The 18,850-nt window shown below is 41.1% G+C and overlaps 2 protein-coding genes across 5 annotated transcripts; one reads left to right on the plus strand and one right to left on the minus strand.

Moving 5' to 3' along the window:
• Positions 1-210: 210 nt before the first annotated feature.
• ss18 (SS18 subunit of BAF chromatin remodeling complex) lies at positions 211-10,798 on the minus strand. Of its 4 annotated transcripts, XM_058068857.1 has the most exons (11): positions 10,612-10,798; positions 10,153-10,229; positions 9,974-10,058; positions 8,080-8,236; positions 7,331-7,561; positions 7,088-7,258; positions 6,735-6,812; positions 6,010-6,132; positions 3,510-3,640; positions 3,072-3,135; positions 211-2,476 (listed from the first exon to the last, which is right to left on the minus strand). In XM_058068857.1, exons 1-10 carry the CDS (start codon positions 10,678-10,680, stop codon positions 3,118-3,120), a joined length of 1,140 nt encoding a protein of 379 aa, XP_057924840.1. In that variant the 5' UTR covers positions 10,681-10,798; the 3' UTR covers positions 211-2,476; positions 3,072-3,117. The 4 variants fall into 4 exon arrangements, with proteins under 4 accessions (XP_057924840.1, XP_057924838.1, XP_057924841.1 ...); XM_058068855.1 differs by lacking the exon at positions 3,072-3,135; XM_058068858.1 differs by lacking the exons at positions 3,072-3,135; positions 10,612-10,798 and adding an exon at positions 10,472-10,597.
• Positions 10,799-11,332: 534 nt separating this feature from the next.
• psma8 (proteasome 20S subunit alpha 8) lies at positions 11,333-14,493 on the plus strand. Its single transcript, XM_058067115.1, has 7 exons — positions 11,333-11,547; positions 11,979-12,105; positions 12,192-12,316; positions 12,564-12,686; positions 12,774-12,893; positions 13,702-13,764; positions 13,852-14,493. Exons 1-7 carry the CDS (start codon positions 11,446-11,448, stop codon positions 13,945-13,947), a joined length of 756 nt encoding a protein of 251 aa, XP_057923098.1. The 5' UTR covers positions 11,333-11,445; the 3' UTR covers positions 13,948-14,493.
• The last annotated feature ends 4,357 nt before the right edge of the window (positions 14,494-18,850 follow it).

Raw genomic sequence — 18,850 nt, forward strand, 5'->3', positions numbered from 1 at the left:
GACACAGCAGATATGCAGTCGAGTGGGCCCGGGTCATTAGCAGTTGGAAAAAGACGAGCAATGAGGAGATAGAGACTAAACAATTAGATCAAACTGTCAAAACCCTGACAGCACCTACAGCGCCCATCTTGTTTGGACAAGAGAAATGATTCAGGCCAGAAGACTCGCCAAAGAAAGGTCAAACACTAGTAATGAGAGGTCAGGACTATATTAAAGATTCTTGCAATTTATTAGCAGAATGTACAGTTGAACATTACCATGACACAAATGTGAATGGGAATGCAAACAAATATTAAAAACAGCCATATAAACAATAAGAGGACTGTTTTTGTTCCTCCTGCTGCTGTACATACTGGGAAGTGGGAGCAATAAAGAACGCACCACAAAACAAGTCAGTGATAGAAAACTGCACAACCAGGTCTAAAAATGTCGACTGACTGACTCTTTTCACATTTTATCTTACATATGTGACACCCTTTATTATTAACGTACAACACCACTTTAAAGACGACAGCCAACACGTTTATTTACGCCAATGATGGAAAGGACTCCAGCATGAATAATACAACTCTGTCATTGTCAACCATACTGTTTTGAAATTCCATTTGCAGTCAAGAGGCACAATGGCAAAGATGTATTAGGACCACACTGAAAAGAAACTTAGGCAAAGTTAATAAAATCGAACAATCACAGGAACAAAGTGGTCATTTTGCAAGGAAAAAAGTCACGAATTACAAGAAAACCTATAAAAAAATTCCGATTCAGAGAACATGCAAAAGATCACCAAACGGAGATTGCCAATTTGGCGTTTGGTTGACCATGAGGTCAACATTCTAACCGTTATTCCAAACGTAAAAGGTGAAGATTAGGACCTTTGAGGATCTTGTCACCTGACACCTACAGGAATAAAATTGGAATCTTGAGTGACAAAAAGTATTACATTCAAGAAGAAAATGGAGAATACATTTTATCTTTTCGAAGTCATGGTAACACTTGTTAATAAAGGCACACAAAATAACAGTAGTTAAAGAACAAACCTATACCTAACCACTGCTCATTAGTTCTTCACTAGTTCCTCAGTAACTACTCTAAATGTATGTGCCTTGCTTATTAGGTCCTCAGTAATTACTGCATTTTTGTACACCTTATTTCAAAGTGAGGCCAAAATCGGAAACTTACCAGAAAAATTTAAGTTCAAATTTTACGCAACATAAGCTGTAAAGACAAAAAAGTGCAGACTAGATAAGTGGAAGCTGATATATCAATCTGAAGTCTTATGCAGCAATCGGGTTTTGATCTAACAAATCTTATGTTTGATCAAGTGTAGAATTACTACAGATTTTGCTTGAACCATGGCAGCTGTTGAACACCAATGGGGGGGGGAAAAAGCATCTCACATGTCACTCATCAGACCTAACGGGTGTTGCTGGTAACACTGAGTGTAGTGAGTGAGTGAATTGAAAGGTTTACTGTAAAGTGTATTTCTGTGTAAGCAGCCCATCTTACAGTGTGGACACCATCATGCAACCGATATGGACAATTATTTTAAATTACTTTAAATTTGGTAGGTATGGCTTCTATTCAGGTCCAGTTTTTCTTTTGACTTTTTTCCTTGCAATGTAACTACTGTATACCAGTGTGATCCTAATACTCTTACACAATTGAGCCACTTTCAGTTGTTACGATGTTGCTACATATGGTGTAAGCTTTGGCCACATTTGTCTCCAGGAGGTCATCGGAGCAAATGCTTTTGATGTTTGAACATTTTTTTTTGCCCTGTAACTTGGCACATTAGTACAACATAATTCTTTTTGTACGATAGAAACAAAACATGTTGCAGATGCAGGTTTGCTCATTGAAATTGTGTCACTTATTTGCATCGTTCAATTCATCACAAATAAAAATAAAACATCATTGACACAGACACATCTTAGTACTAGCTTCCGCAGTCTGATACAAAGTCATGTTGCCCAAAAAATAATCAAATATATTTTTACAGCATCACATACATCAATGTGGGTGTACCATGGAACTAGCAGGACGTTGTTGACTTGCTGTCTTATTTCTAAAGTCTACACCCACCCCCTCCCTGACCTCTTACCTCCCTAGACATGCACGCTTCTCTACTGCTGGCATTATTGCTCCTTTACAAGGAGCTGACGCGTAGAGAAACAATACACCACAGTTGAACCACATGAATCATCTCCAGAAGATCCTACATTTTGTTTGTACAGGCAATGCAATGCTATTGGAGGATAAGGCAGCTCCATCTTTTAAGGCACTGCCACTTTGAGACATACTGGACCAGAAGTGGGGGAAAGGGGCATAGATTGTGATGTTTTGAGTCAGTGGTAATGTTTAAAGTTAAAGCCCAAAGGATCAACAGGGAGAGGAGAATGGATTTTGTTTTTTGTGCTGCTGTGACTGTCATAAAAGAGATGACCGTTTCTCATTGCTGGTAATTTCCATACTGGCCCTGTGAGGGAGGGTGACATGATTCATGTTACTTGACAGTTTACAGACAACAAATAAGTCACCTATTCACTATAAAACATCTGTGGCTTCTACATGTATGATCATACTGCAAACCATAACGAATGGCTGCGTTTGCTTAAATCGACCAGTAGATGGCAGCAGATCCTCATAAGTGGTGAGTACTAACACTACTGGAGGTTTTCTGCATGACTCATTGTTGACTACAGAATGCTACTTTAAATGAGATAGACTCAGGGCAAGGAAGCTAGTATTTCTAAACAGGGGTCGAAGTGTGTGTATTTGTATGACAAAATATAATGTTCAAAATGTATGACCCATTGTATGGGTTAAGTCCCGAACACAAATACAGGAGAATATATGCGTTAACTAAGCATGCTGTTTCTAGACCTCATTTGATTACAAATTCGACCCCTGGTGACCAACAAATATTAAAAACAGTGCTAACATTACAAATCAAAGGAGGATAGAAGATGAAGGAAAGAAAGGGAGATGCAGAGGAACATGAATGCAAATTAAAAGTCTAGGTGCTCAAGCATCTAAGATCGGACGTTGAGGTCTTCACAGCAACCATTTACCTTTGCTTCTTATAGAGCTAGTCAGGGGGTTCAAATCCCCGGGCCTTTATTTCCTCATGTGCCCCTGAATATTCAAAGATAATAAAGATATCAAAGTGTAGCTCTGGTCCCCAAGCAGGAGACCACAGGATATTACAGGGCAAAAAGAAAATAGCTTCCTTCAAAAACACCACAGCAGCAAATCTAAGGAAGAATGGGTCTTTAAAAAGCCCTTAATATTTCCCTGAAGGGAGGGGGAACATGCCACATTAGTTAGGATAAACAATCGAGATTAAACATGAATGGCAATAGTGACATACACTACAATGTTTTAGGGGAAACAACTCAAGCCCAAATACGATGATCGCATGCACAACATACAAAATCACTGCTACAAATCCAAACTATGGCCAATGTATACATCTTTCTTTAACTGCTCAATGCTGGGCCAATACTCACCTGGTCATAGCCATAAGGGCGCTGCTGTTGGCCCTGTGGGGGTCCTGGCTGAGGGGGGCGATAGCCACCGTACTGCTGGCCCTGCCCCTGAGGGTAGTTAGGGTACTGTCCTGGGGCATTCTGGGAGGGACCTATCACACAAATTCAGGTCTGTGTTAAAATTATGTATAGTGTTGAGTGGCCGGGTATTGTTTCTCAACTGCAGTGTTTATTCAGGAAATGGACCTCATAAAGCACTGCCATGATGATATAAAATATATATTGTATGCGTTTTGCACAAATAACATAATAAAACCAAACCATATTACATATCGATTTGTATCGTGTTCCGATCCATAAATATTGACACATTATTTGCCTTTGTAGGAGCTGCTGTATTATTTGTAAATTTAATATTGTTAGAAACATTTTTTTTTAAAAAGAGCTTGCTCTGAAGATCATAAATAAAGGTAAATGCAACTTATTGTTCAGTGTGACTTACATACAGTATATTTTTTCCTCTTCACAATACCATTCGTTTCTGGATCAATTTATAGTTTTATTATATTTGTTTATATTCCGAAAAATACTGTATTTGAATTGCAATTACTACCGTTTTTTCCAGCAAAAAGGAAGAGTCAAAATATTTTGTTTTTTGTCCGATTTGACCCGATTTTGAGTGAATCTTGAAATGTCTCTTGTCTCTATTGTAAAACAGCTTTTTAGATTCCATGGCATTTACTGCAACATAATGCCATCAGGGTCTATTTGATTTGTTAAGTTTATTTAAGTTGAGGTCATCATTTGAGGAAATACAATAACGTATTTGGCTTCATCCTAACTTTTTTTTTGGTACCATAACATTTAGGACTTCAGTGAGCAAGTTTGTCAAAATCTTGGGAATCTTTCACAGCAAATAATTGGCTACCAAGAAAGTGCATATATGACAACCTAAGGATGATAGATACGATTAAATCGACTCATTTGTTTAGGCTGTGAGTGATTCAGGTTGGAGCCACACATTAGTTCTCCTATGGAGGAAGATATCAAGGAGGTTGTGTCGGTCTTCATTAGCGAAGGTGGCTTCATAAAAAACAAGGGTGCTAGAGAGAGAAAATAAATAACTTATCAGCCCCCGTAGAGCACAAGTATCCAAGCTGTGTGGGACTGAGCAAAGCCTTACTGGGGCTCAAGTCAAACGAGGCCCACGCAGGATCATTAGCTGCTCATAATGCTTTATGCTGTTGAGCATAACCTTGTGGGGGCTTGCAAAAGAGGAGCCTGAGGTGTGTGTATGTGTGTGTATCGTCTTGCTGCAAGCTCATTACTAACATGAGCTTTGGCCCAGACTCAGGTTGAGGGATGGAAAGTTCTGGAGGAAAATGGGATGAGGGAAGAAAAAATAAACCTCTCTTGCTCTTTTTTTAAATTTGTAGTTACACTTCATTAAAAGCGAGGCAAAATTTGGAAGTTGATCTTCCAAACTTTTCTTCATATTACCTTACCTTACCTATGATAAACCTGAGTGTGACAGGCATGATGTGATAAATGTTCTGTGAATAAATTAAAATACTAATATTATACTACTCACTATTAATATTATACTACTTGTACGGTAAATTCTGTAATTAACATCTTTATTAACTTGCAGTGTTAACTGCAACTGCAGTTAACACTGATGAGTACAGTCATGTTAAAAAGCCTTGACATTAATTGCTGTGGCTGTAGGCAACCCCCTGATGCATATTTACAAATTAACAAAATGGCTGTATTGGGCATCGAATCTCGAGCATCAGTGGGAACCGGGACTAACTTTCCAATTCTCCTGGGATCTTAAAAAAATACAGCACATCGGACCCCAATCGCAATCATTGGATCGGAATCCCGAGTAATCGGACTGATTTGAGTGCTTTCAACACGCCAGATAGGGAACAAAGGTGCAGGATTTCAAAGTAAACAAGTTACAATGCAAAAAAGTTAAAAAATACTGGCCCCTGTTGGTCTGGCTGGTCAGGTTGTGTTCTCCTTGTAAAATCCAACGCTGTTCCAAATATTTCTTTTGGAAAACTTTTGCAGTGACTATTGCAGGTGTGCCAGCTAACCGTTAGCTAACGCACATGCTACTATTTACCCCTACCCATTCAGCCATGGCGAGCTATGGATGCATGTTCGACAATCCTTCCTTTTAAACTGATTGCTTCTCTCGTGATACCCGGTGCATGTCTCCATAATCGATTAATCTAGAGATTTATGGCTGATTCTTATACATACAGGAGGCTTCCATCTGGTCACATCGTTCACAGCCCTACAATAAACTCATCAGTGCTTTTAATGACGGTTACCTGGAGAGCCACCTTTGCCCTTCCACTTTCTCATGTGCTCTAAATCATTAAAATTAAAAAGTTACATTTTTGAGATAACAGCCTCTCTCCAATTATCAAATTAGTAACACCCCGTCCTCTTTGTGGTTAAGGCCAACAAACACTATAATTACAGTAATTGCACAAAGCAGCAAACTCACCATAGCCCTGCTGCTGTGGTGGGTAGCCCTGCTGACCTGGGTACTGCTGTTGAGGAGGGTAGCCCTGTTGCTGGGGGGGGCCTTGCTGATAGGCCTCTTGCTGCTGACTGTACTGGGCGTTACCTTCAAAGTAGCATCATCACACAGGGTCAGCAAGGACATAATTGTGTTAAGATGATCAAATGCAATGAACATTAATAACACAGAACACTCACAAAGGGTCAGTGTGGAGCAACATGTCAACATACCAAGTTCCACAACACTTAAACATCCCTAGGTGTCATACAAGCCGCTCCCCACCCAACAATTGATCGAGGAAATATACCTGAATGCCCATCTTTATATCATGTTATTCTATACTTTTTTCCCTATGGTTTCACTGGGAAAAATTCCTTATATACAAAAAGGTATGGAAAAAGAGTAATGTTAGCAAAGAGGGGAAATAAACAAAGCAAATGTTAATTGAATAAAGAAAGTAAATGGGTTGAGTCTGTATTGATGTGGCAGCTAAATATGCTACTCTTGCTAAAGCAGGAATAGTGAAAAACTGATTCATCTGATTAAGCCATCAGATCTTTGAGGAATGACAATGGAAGCTATAATGTCTGTTATTTCTCTGTACCAGAAAATAATAAAGAAACTGAAGTTTTTGTGGTGGGGGAGTTATCACACAGCCTCTTTGCATCATTTTGTGTGTTGATACAACCCCTGGGCTGAATTCCTACCTTCTGAGGCTCCCTGTCCTGCGTGACTGTACTGGTCCCCATAGTAGTCTTCCTGCCCTGGGTACTGCTGTGGGGGTCCTACATACACATATACACACACAACATACACACAAGTAGATTCAAGGTGTTGTTGAATGGGATGTGTGAGGATAAGTATGAGGTGGGATTTGGCTTCTACACTATTCTTTATAAACTTATTGTATCCTACGTCACTAAGATGTTTGTGAGCACCCCGTGTGGCGATGGAGGGAAAAACAAGAGTAAGAAGTGCAGGAAAGGTGGGTTAGGAGAGGGAGAAGGAAGAGTCACAACTTGCACGCTTGGCAAAGTCACACAAAAAAAGGTAGGGTTACCTTGCTGAGGTGGTCTGTATGGAGGCATGGGCCTCTGACCCATGACATGATTTCCCTGGTTGACCTGGCCCATCATGCCCATCGGGTTCTGCTGCCCTTGGTAGTGCTGGCCGCCACCACCTGGAGGCATGTTGTACTGCTGGGAGGGAGGCTGCTGGTGCATCATGGGGCCTGGAGCACAGGAAAATTAAAAATAGACAGAAACCTTCAATACACTAAAGAACACAGCAGGGGCGCATTTACCTTGATTGGGCTGCATGTTCATGTTGGGCCTAGGTCCATAGTTTCCCATGGGCTGGCCCTGCGTCATGTTCATTTGGCTCTGCGCTGGCATTCCCTGGGATGAAGGGACGGCGTGGTTGTAACCGCCCATTGAGCCATGGCTGCTTGGAGGCATGTTCATAGAGCCACTGGGCATGTTTGGGGGTTGGTTAGGGCCAGGACCTGGACCTTGCATGGGCATGTGATTAGGGCCTGGAAGACAAACAATAACAACTTTGATACATAAAATGAATGAAATGCCGTCATCGTGTGGAGAAAGAAAACTTCTACAGGTGCATGTGGAATTTCATGGGTGACTACATCTTCCTTAATCAGGAAACCTTAAGCACAGGCATTACAGTTTGTTTGTTTGATTTAGTAGCAGTGGTACAGATGCTGACATCCCATTCGAAAATGTATTTCATTATATGGCTTAAGGTTTGTAGATTTTTAGCCAAGACTCTGCTGAACTTGAATTTGATATCATTATCGTAATACATTCCAAAAATATCATCATATATGCTAAGGTCCATATCGCTATTTAGTCGAATGACAACCTCAAATGTCGATAATGGGAAAAAATAAAAGCAATGAGGTCCATGACAAACAGGGGACATCTTCCTTCAGCAGAACGACATTCCTTGCAGGTCTGTGATGTTGCTAGGCAACCTAAGTGCAAGGGGCCAATGAGGGGGAAAAAAACAGAAGCAAAATGAGGGTGGGCCACTTACCTGGCATCTGTCCGTTCATCTGGTTCTGCATGTGTGGGGCCGGAGGGCCGCAGCTGACCATACCTTCGGAGGGCATGTTGTGACCATGACTGGGTTGGGGCGGGGGCCCACTTTGGTTCATTCCGCTGGGGCCCATGGGCATGTTTTGACTGGGTGGCTGCAGATGCACAACAGACAGAAAGCCACATATATTCCTTCCTAGGTCAATCACACACTCATGGACAATTTATATCCTTTCCCAAGGGCTAGGGGATACTGTATATTGATATTTAAAAAAAATATTGATATTTGCTTTAAGCACAATATAAAAATCAACCATATCATTATCAATATCAATATAGACTGGATTTGAGCTGAACCCCCCTCATGCCTGCATGAAGGAAAGAAGGAAGGAGAGGCAGAGCAGAAGCCTGCAGGCTCCGTTGAAGCTACCAGGCAACTGCATATGCGGTGGAAGAAGTCGGCAAGGAACAAGCAGTAACTCAGTAATATGGAAGTATTCCGAATCCAGAGCATTCAAACATTTACCACCTTAAAACTTGTCACAAACTCCAATATGAGGAATGTGTGCGATGTCTGCTGCGGTCCTGTTGCATTCCTCATGAAAGGAAAAGCGACCTATCACATTGCTAATATACGGTCTCCGTTCCAACACTGGAAAAAAAACATATTTTAAAACCAGCTGGACATGATGGACACACAATGTCCAGCAAAGTTTTGAAGTCACAGTTATTTAGCACAAGCTGTACCACAAATGTACAAGGAAGTTAGCCAAACAGCTGCTAAACCTGATGCAGTTTACACATTAGTATGCCTCCCACAAAATAAGGACATGCTTATGTTCTAAAAATGTTTGTGCAGCGCAGTCTTCCTCCCAACAGTCAACACTTGCTGAGGCTTTTGATATAAATATTAAACAAAACAGCCCAAAATGGCGGACGTTCACGTGTCACACGCTGTGGTCCAGTTTGTAATGAACAACATCTAAACTCAGGTAAGTCATGCATTCATTAATTTTCTTTCTGTCTTCGGGCGAGAGGTGGGGTACACCCTGAACTGGTCACCAGCCAATCACAGGGAACAACCATTCACACTCACATTCATACCTATGGACTTTGGAGTCGCCAAATATGTTTTTGGGAAGAAGCCAGAGTCCCCGGAGAAAACCTACACATGCTTGGGGAGAACATGCAAACTCCACACAGAGATGGCCGAGGGTGGAACTGAACTCAGTTCTCCTAGCTGTGAGGCCTGCGCGCTAACCACTCAACAGCCTGGGGGGCAATGCAGCGTGCAGCCTGTAAGTACACGTCTGTCATAATCATTATTTTACACAGCTCAAATGTGACCCCCTATGATAGTTTAACAATACACTACATTAATGTGTGTGTGTGTGTGTGTAGGTTTTATTGAAGTGTTTGTTTTTTTTCTAAACAGAGACCATCTTTATAATGTACCATCGCTGGGAGTACTTCCCGTTTCCCAGAGTGCTTTGCTGTACAGTTTTTGTAAATTAAAAAAGGCTGGAAAGCATATGGTTAGGGCTCACATGGTAGTTGGTTAATATTCTGTATTATACAATGGTAGTGTATTGTCTGTTTTTAATCCACCTTTTATGTTGCTGTGCCAGCTAGAATTGTGTGTGACGCGCCAGGATTCGTAGTGAATGTGGTGTGCTTCTGTGTGACTAGCCCCTTTGAGTCTCCAACTAGCCTAGTATGCATATTTTTGTGATGTGGGCAGTAACCATGATAAAATCCAGGGTAAAGTACAGGGAGTACATGCAAAATTCACATAAAGTTCTAACCCAGTTCCCCGAATGGTGAGGACTTGCTAACCATTATTCCACAGTGCCCATGCAAAAAATAGAGAAATAAAATCAAAACACACTTACAGCTGGGAGGAGAGACTGCATGTTTTGATTAGAGTCTGCTATCGTGGCCAGGTACACTAAATTTCTGTGCAGTATCTGTTGATACCTGTGGAGGAGCAAGGTGGTTATCAATAAAAGCCATCGTAAGTCCGCGAAGGCACCATCAATGACAATGACAATAACAACAATGGAGGACTTACTGAGAACATTCTGTTGTTTTGCCCTTGCTCTGGAAGTCCATTATACTCTGAATAAGATGATTATTCTCATCAAGTAGCTGCAGAAATATAAGGGACCATAATTATTTATTCAAGATATATTCGAGTACAAACATTGATTGGGGGGATATACAGGGGATCGTTTAGTAAATGTGATGATGTGTGCGTTTGCGGCTAACAAAAGATGTATCTTGCTAGCTCACTAAAACAAGCTAACAAAACACCAGCAGAAGCTCAGTTCAAAAATCTAAATAAACGTCCCACAAATTCATAGTCTGTCCGCCGTAAAGTTTATATTCACCGCGCTTGGGCTCAGCGTCATTGTTCCCAATCCATACACAGTTCGACTTGTGGATGCTACACATTGGTTAGCACTAGCGGCTAACTGCGTCTCACATCAGAGCACAACCTCCATTCTGCGACGCGCTCAAGATGAATTACCTTCTGTATTCCGGTGGGGGTTATGTCGCCCTTTCCACGCTGTCTGTGTGGTGCAAACGCCACCGACATGGTGATATGTGGTTGTTAATCAAACCAACAAAATCATAAAATACTAAAAGTCGCGGGCAGACTTTGCAAATCAGTACAACTCCGATGTTAACAGTTCAGAATAGGATGCGATGTTATAATGGACCCGCCCGACTAAGGGGAGAGTAATACATTTGAAAACGTGTTTTTCAAATATTTTCTTCATAATGCATACCCGATGACAGATGGTGTTTTTAAATATCCCGTATTGTTTACAATACCTAACGGAAAATGTTTGTTATTCAATTCACAACAATAATATGCATGCACAAATATATCCGCGTTTCCCCTACGATGCATAAATGAAACAGTCCAAAGGGCAACGGAAATGGACTGCTGAATAAATGAGGAAGCTAAAACGAATTTTCAGTAATATTTGTTTTTACTGGAAATATGTAATAATTTTAAATAAATGCAGAATGTTGCAAAACATGTATTAGTTTTATTTTCTACATTTCTGTCGACTCACCACTCAATTTTCCAAATACAAAATTACTATATATTTAGCAAAACGTTTATGTAAAAATATAATATGATATAATATAATAAAATATTTAGTAAATGCACGAAATTGCGTAAATAAAATAATTAGATAAGAAAATATGTCATTAATAAGATCCGGGTTCAGAGTTCATCCGCATGCGCTGTCCTCCACAAGCGGCATAGTTCGATTGGAGTGGCTAAACTAGCTGAATCATTTGGCTCGAGTGTCCTCTTTTCTTGTCATAGTACGTGTTTTGCGAGGCTATGGCGGCCAGATATGATAGAGCAATTACCGTCTTCTCTCCGGATGGTCATCTCTTCCAAGTGGAGTACGCACAAGAAGCTGTAAAGAAAGGCTCCACTGCTGTGAGTTGTCAAATTGAAACTGAAGGCTAAAGCAAAGCTTAGCTAGTTAGCTTGTATTAGCTAGCAGTCGCTTACCTCTCTGTTGTGAAGCTGTTTATATTATTATTAAATATCTGTTATTATAACACCTACTGCCGAGCTGACCTTATATATGCGTGTTTAGCCGTCAAAAGGATGTTTATTTATGAAATGACTTTTGGTAGCATCTACTCGCTGTGTCATGCTGCCACTGCTTTCAGTTTCCACAAAGCTGGAGCAAGATCCTAATATTTTTAGACTAATGATAAGAAAGGTTGGACTGAAAGATTAGCATGTGAACTGTTGAGGGATGATTTAAAATGAATGTCGGCACCGTCCAAGCTATGGACACTATAATTGATAGAAGCGTTTACATTCGTCGTAACGTGTGTGTGCCTTTTTTGTGTGCACAGGTGGGAATCAGGGGCAAAGACATTGTCGTCCTCGGAGTAGAGAAAAAATCTGTAGCGAAGCTGCAGGAGGAGAGAACTGTCCGCAAAATATGCGCCTTGGACGAGCACGTCTGCATGGCTTTTGCAGGTAACAACAGTCAATTCTACATAAAAAGCTATGTTGTCTTTGGGATGTGGACTTGTATAGTTAATTTTTCTTTACTAATCTTTCAGGACTAACTGCGGACGCTCGTATTGTGATAAACAGAGCGCGGGTTGAGTGTCAGAGCCACAGGTTAACCGTGGAGGATCCTGTCACAGTTGAATACATCACACGCTACATAGCCACCCTGAAACAGGTGCTTTTAATGTTACTGTCTACATTATGTTCAACCGTTGTTATGGTTACTACAGTGGAACCAAACCATATTTTCTATGAATAGTGACTCAAAAGTCACAGGATAATATGGCTGTCAAACTGTAAATGTGTGTGATGTCACACTTCTGTGTATTATGTTTTTTTTATTTTCAGGGACAATAGTTAAAGTTTTCAGATTTCTGTCAGTTTGTGCGCTTGCCTCATGATATGATGTGTATTTCATTCAGCGATACACTCAAAGCAATGGTCGTCGGCCATTTGGCATCTCCGCTTTGATTGTGGGCTTCGACTATGATGGCACTCCCAGGCTGTATCAGACAGACCCATCAGGAACCTACCATGCCTGGAAGGTGAGGAACTTTCTAGTTTTTAATGCAGCGTGTCCCAAATGCTGATTAATTATGAAATTTGTATGCTATTTCCCCTTTTTCTTTTAGGCAAATGCAATTGGTCGCAGTGCCAAAACTGTGAGGGAGTTTCTGGAGAAGAACTACACAGATGAAGCCATCGCTGGAGACAATGAGGCAATCAAGTTGGCAATCAAGGCTTTGCTTGAGGTCAGTTGAATGTGGTATATACCAGGAAGTATTGTCCACTTTTATAAAGACAAAATTCACCAGCCTTGCTTATAATTCTTTGTCTTTGGACAATTCCATGGTCCAAACCTTGTCGGGAGGGTTTGCTAGGTCCAAAAATGCATGTTTGGATGAGTTTAGTGTTTAAAAAACAAAAAAAAAACATCAAACCTCAGTGACTTGACTGCATCACTGACCTCATGTAACCCACCTGATCCAGCCAGCCCTGCTTTCCACCCGGGTTCTAACCTAAGAGTCCATAGCACTAGCCAATGCCATTAAAAGCCAGAGCAAGTTGTCCAGCATTACTCGAGGGAAATTATAGGAAATTAGGTTGACCAACGCACTTTTGCACAACTGAACCAGCTGGCTTCCGTTGCACTCACTCTCATCGGGGTCGCCTCACCAGTTTAACCCACTAGGTCCAGCCAGCCTCGACTTCCGCTCAGGGCAGAATGAGAGTCGAGAGCGATAGCCATCGAACTAAAAGCATGGACTGTGAACTTGATGTCCAGTGTAACACTCAAGGCGTGAGGGAATGAAGTTTACCAACGTACTTCTGTTATGCTCACAAAAGTTATTTTGCATTAATTGACAGAAATTCACACTCTCAAATCTTGCAGGAAAACTTCCCAGAAGATGTGTAAGTTGTTTAGCGTTAAAAGAGTGTTGTAGCGTTAAGTGTATACACATATATATACTGTATATACATAATTGTCTGCCCCCATTTCCGCCATAGGGATGTTGATAGTCCAGTTTGTCAATATATGCCAATATATTTCTTCTATAGGTTGTCCAGTCAGGAGGTAAAAACATTGAACTTGCTGTCATCAGACGGAATCAGCCACTCAAGGTGATGACAATGCAGTTTCATTTTATCACTTTTATATTTTAATGGTTTTGCATGTGTCGTAATGAGTGCCTTTTTGGCTGTCATCAGATCCTTGAATCCAAGGAGATTGAGACCCTGGTGGCTGAGATCGAAAAGGAAAAAGAGGAAGAAGCAGAAAAGAAGAAGCAGAAAAAGTCTACTTGAAATAGTCTAAGGTTTTTTTTAATTGCACTTGGAAGTAGCTTTTGGGTAAAGGGGGGGTTCCAACGCATCCTCATATATTGACTGTAAAGAAGTGAATCCTAACTTTAGATCTGTCCTTGTATACCGCACCAGACGTCCTATACCTCCAGCTGTTTCAGTGTGTAAATACTCACATCCAGGCAGGTCTCAAGTTAGGCTTCTAGTGCTTTAACAATAAGCTTCCATGACACTTTTCTATCATTTATCAAAATACAGTTCAGATGGTGACAATTATCACATGTTCAAAATAGACCGTTCACAATTGTAGTAGAAATACTTCTCAATAAAGGAGGACTTGTTTATAAAGTATTGTTCACAATTATTACATTAATCAAAACTGCTGTTTACCATTTAACCATATTTGAGCTTTAGAGAGGGACAATTTTAGTTCCCTTGGGGACAAATACTAGATGATAATTTGTCTTCTAAACTGTACCTTTTTCCACATACAGTGTAATTTCGGTTTACATATGCTGCAGTTAGCATATTTTTGATTAATGTCGAAAATGTATGGCACAATTTTGCCTGCTTGCCTCCATTCTCCGGGTACAAAAAGGTGCATGTGTTGCTAATACACTGTGTGAGTCCAACTGTGTTGTTAATGTATTATTTTAATCACAAAGCATCCTTCCTTGTTAGCATCCTATTAGCTAGCCTTATCAAAATGGCAACCGGGCCAGCTACTGTACGTTAAATCATCAGCAGTTGAGTTTTATAGTATATATCTATAGTAGTATCATAGTATCTATAGTTTTACTATTATATTTTTACACCCACAAAACAATTCTAAATGCATATAAATAATGAATGAAAAGGGAAAATTGAACATTAAAGGTTAAGTTAATGACCGTTTGGCGTACAACACTATCCAAGATTCCACTGTATTTGTATTTTTGTTAAGGGGAACTATTATGCTCATTTTTCGGCACTTTTGTCTTGAGTTGTGAACTCCTATAGAGCAGTAAACGGCACAGATTTCTAGATCTTCCAGAATCTGCACCTATTCCAACAGTATTTCTTCAGATTATTTGCTTGTTTATTTAAATTAATTCCACCCACGGCCCACCTCCAGGCATGACCACTCCAATGTGGTTGGTCACAATGCCAAGTGCTTGGGGGGACTTCCGGTGTTGTCGCTTGCTGCGAAACCAGCTTAAGAGAAGTTGATGATAAACTGCAATTTATATTTTTTAATGTCCACCTTTGACATACAGCCGAATGTTTTGAATCCGATTCGAAAGTAGAGATTGGACAGTCCAAAGTTTCTCAAGAAAAGTGGTTACTTCAAGACATCTCTCAATGGTAAGTACCTTTAGCATTTTAGCATTCTACAGCATCGGTAACGTGTTTGCCATGGTTGAAATAAACCCAGGTAGACACACTGATTGTGGTGGAAAATGGCCTGTATGCACAACTCTATAGCACAACGGAGTAGCACAACAGGCAGTAGTGTAATGAGTGGCTATAATTTATCAGCCTTTTGTCCCTATAGTAACTTGCCAAATACACTGCTTCCTGTGATGCTTCTTCGTCTTTTAAATATGCAGGGGTAAGGAACTGGCGGTCCATGGGCCATATACGGACCACACAGCATTTGACACAGCCTGACATCTAAAAGCCCCAACATTGTCATAATTTCAGTTATAATTGTTAACATCTGCTGGATATTTTGTCATAAATTTACAGTATGTCCCAGAAATTGAAATGGCCCCCATTTTGCCCCCCTTTCACCTTAAATTTGCTTATCAAGCAACCGCTGCTCTGAATTCTCAACGACAATTATGGCCGCCGGTGTGGAAGGGCTGCTTAATGGGATCCTGGCCTCAGACCCCAATGGGAACTTTCGGGGACTTTAATCTGGGAGCGCCTTTGAAAAAAAGTTGTGCACTGCTGTGCTGAGGGAGCCCCGGGGGGCCTCCCTCTCTTGACTCCCACCAAAGACATAATGGTGAATGGTAAAAGTCCTTCATTTAGAGTCATCTCCCCCAAGCCAGGATTTTTTGACTGAATGCACTGGCTGCCATGACAAGAGCAACCGCACTTTGTCTGCCATTTGTCTTGTTTGCGAGTCCTGTAAGGTTTACCAGTTGGGCTGATCTTTACTCTCCAGACATGATGTGCAGTATGCTATGACAAAATAATTGCAACGTTGTGTGTATGAGTCATTCTCAGCTATTTCCTCCATGTCCCATGCGTAATTCTGGTCTCTTTTGTCACTCAAAACATTAGCGATTAGCCAAATATTCAGCATTTTTATGCATGTACTGTAGACATGCACTGCGTTGTACAAGGAGGGGGATTAATATTTTTTTTCATTAAATCTTGAATTATAAGAAATATATTTCTTATTATTTTTATATATTTTGCCCCAAAAAATGCAAAGTGCTCCTTGATGATCCAGGTTTAAAAAAAAAATAGATTTTTTAAATAGAACTACAATCTTTTTAGTATTGCACATTTTTAGGCAGGTTTTTAGTACTGCACATTTTTAGGCAGGTTTCTGCATTAAAGAAACACCAGCTAATTGAGTCAATGACAAAACTTGCAAAAGCAGGACTTTACCGATAAAGTTTCTTCAGATCTCGCTCCTCAATCGCGTAAGCTTATTTTGTGCTTCTGCAAAGACTTTTTTTTTTTTCCCTTTTACTTGCTTGTGGCTATGGAGTCTTGTTTTTTCCCCCCTCCTTCCCTGTTTTTTTATTTATTTATTTTCCAGCATTGTTGTTGCCCATAATCAGCGCTGCTGCTGCGCCTCAGGACAAAGTCCATCTCTCTCATCGCTGGCTTCTGCTCATCATTAATGCAGAAGATAATGGCTTCACCAGAGGTCATCAGCGGAGGAACGAGGCCCGGGGACATGTACTCTCCAAGCAAGAATGCACACTGCTGCGGGCTGTCGACTGAGTGCATTGTTTGTATGCAAACACACACACACACACACACACACACAAACAGCTTACAGTTATGCACAGAAAATTCTACCATGCATATACTATATCTTTTAAATATGTGTCTATGCTAGTGTGTGACCCTTTTGTAATGACATCCATGGCTCCTCTGCTTTTAACCCAAAGCCTGCTTTCACTTTGAAGATCTCCCATTTTTGTCATTTTAATGTGCTGCCCCGTGGCCACATTTCAAAGATACGTCCCTCGTGGGATGTTTAAATTTTGTCAGCACATTATGTCCTCGGGTCCAAATAAGGCAAACGCTTCAAGGGCACAAGCTCAGACACTTGCATCTCAGGGGAGCCAAGGTTACATTAGTCCTCTCTGATCATCCTGGCTTTTTTTTCCCCCCTTTTTAGAAGGGGGAGACCTCTGCCAGCAGAGCGCAGTGTTGCCTCAAAAGCAGCTTTTTTTTGTCATCATCTGCTTACGCTTTCATCTGGCTTTTTCATCTGGCCGATTGACAGTGTGACACTTCTATCTTGCAGCCAGCTGACATGTATTTGTCTCTTTGCCTTAACACATATACGGCAATACAACACAAAGGCAGCCTCTGAACAAGAGAATCCATCGAGAGAGTTGTTTTTTTTTTTGCTTAAAATTGTCAGATGAAAAGCAGCATTGCTTGTGTCCCCGAGCCATGGCCAAGCTGTCAAAGTGTGTTGGGTCGTAAAAGGCTACGCTCTCAACACTGTCCCTTTTCTGCTTGTCACATGTCGACAGTTACACACAACTATTTGTGTGTATAGCACATCGGCCCGCCTCCGCTCTTGCTTCAGGGGCTCCGCAGTGCAAAGTTAAGTTTGGGCATATTGGAGCGCCTTGGCTTACATATCCACAAGCAAACAGAATATGTTCTCTCTTGATATTCCCCCTCGCTGCAGGGATGTATTCACAATATCATTCCATTATCTCCTAATCAAAGATCTCCTCTCTCCCTTTTGCTTTTTGCATCCCTGCTTTTCTGATGACAGAGAGCTGTAACCAATACAGCTCGATGCCTTTCTGTTCAGTGAAAGGTGCAGGACTAAGACTTAAAGCCAGGTTTTGGGTTACCCCTCAAGATTAATCTGTCAGGCATTTTGTCGCACACCCTAATAAGCGCAAATGGCAAAGCAAACGAGCAAAAAATGGCGCTAAAGCTAAAACTCAACAATCCCCGTGATGCTACGGGCTAAAAGTGGGCAGGCCCCTGAGGCCTCTCAGGGCCGTGGCAGAAGCCAGTCACACACATCACATGGCATTACTCGGGATGGGGTTACAGGAAAATGTCAGCCGACGCATAAGGAGAAGAAACCATCGGCCCATAGAATAATTAGATTGCCTGAGGGAGGTGCAATCTTGCATTCCCACGATTCCCCTCTTTCCACCCACGCCCTCTTTTCATTGTATTTCTTCCCTCTCCCGCTTATTTCATGTTTTCAATTCGGTGTGTTTGCTCGGGCGGCATACTATATTTACACTATTGTTGTAAAGGATTGTGCTCCAGATGGGGTACAATGCATTCTGGAAGTCTTCTATTGTCATTAACATATGTCTGCATTTAACCCCCCCAAGTGGGGGACAAATCCATTGCAAGGCTGACTTATACACTCCGGATCAAAATTTTAAGAGCGGCTAAAAAAAAATGCAAGAATTTACATTTTGCATCGTTAGATCATAAGGAGACTCGAAGTAGGGCTTCAAAATGCCAAAAGACAAAATGGCATAGAGAAAAAAAATCAGGAAGCTTGCCCCCCCCTGCAAGTCAAGGCCAGAAGTGACATGGACTGCCTCTTTGTCACGTGGTTGCAACCCAGCTAAATATATTAAAAATGTGGAGTGAATTCTGGCTGTCATGCTTGATGCTGCCATTCACAGGACTGGAGTGGAACTGTATTGACGCCATTTCATGTATTTTGTTTCATATTTAACCT

This window comes from Doryrhamphus excisus, chromosome 3, assembly GCF_030265055.1.
Source record: "Doryrhamphus excisus isolate RoL2022-K1 chromosome 3, RoL_Dexc_1.0, whole genome shotgun sequence".
In the NCBI taxonomy this organism is placed as follows: Eukaryota; Metazoa; Chordata; class Actinopteri; order Syngnathiformes; family Syngnathidae; genus Doryrhamphus; species Doryrhamphus excisus.

Excerpts from the sequence above, each read along its gene's own strand:
- ss18 (XM_058068855.1), bottom strand. The coding sequence starts at position 10,680 with ATGTCGGTGGCGTTTGCACCACACAGACAGCGTGGAAAGGGCGACATA. Across the intron at positions 10,059-10,152 it reads AAAACAACAGAATGTTCTCA|GTATCAACAGATACTGCACA; the intron begins GTAAGTCCTCCA and ends GCTCCTCCACAG. Across the intron at positions 2,477-3,509 it reads GCCCTTATGGCTATGACCAG|GGCCAGTATGGAAATTACCA; the intron begins GTGAGTATTGGC and ends CCTCCCTCACAG.
- psma8 (XM_058067115.1), top strand. The coding sequence starts at position 11,446 with ATGGCGGCCAGATATGATAGAGCAATTACCGTCTTCTCTCCGGATGGT. Across the intron at positions 12,106-12,191 it reads CGTCTGCATGGCTTTTGCAG|GACTAACTGCGGACGCTCGT; the intron begins GTAACAACAGTC and ends CTAATCTTTCAG. Across the intron at positions 13,765-13,851 it reads GACGGAATCAGCCACTCAAG|ATCCTTGAATCCAAGGAGAT; the intron begins GTGATGACAATG and ends GGCTGTCATCAG.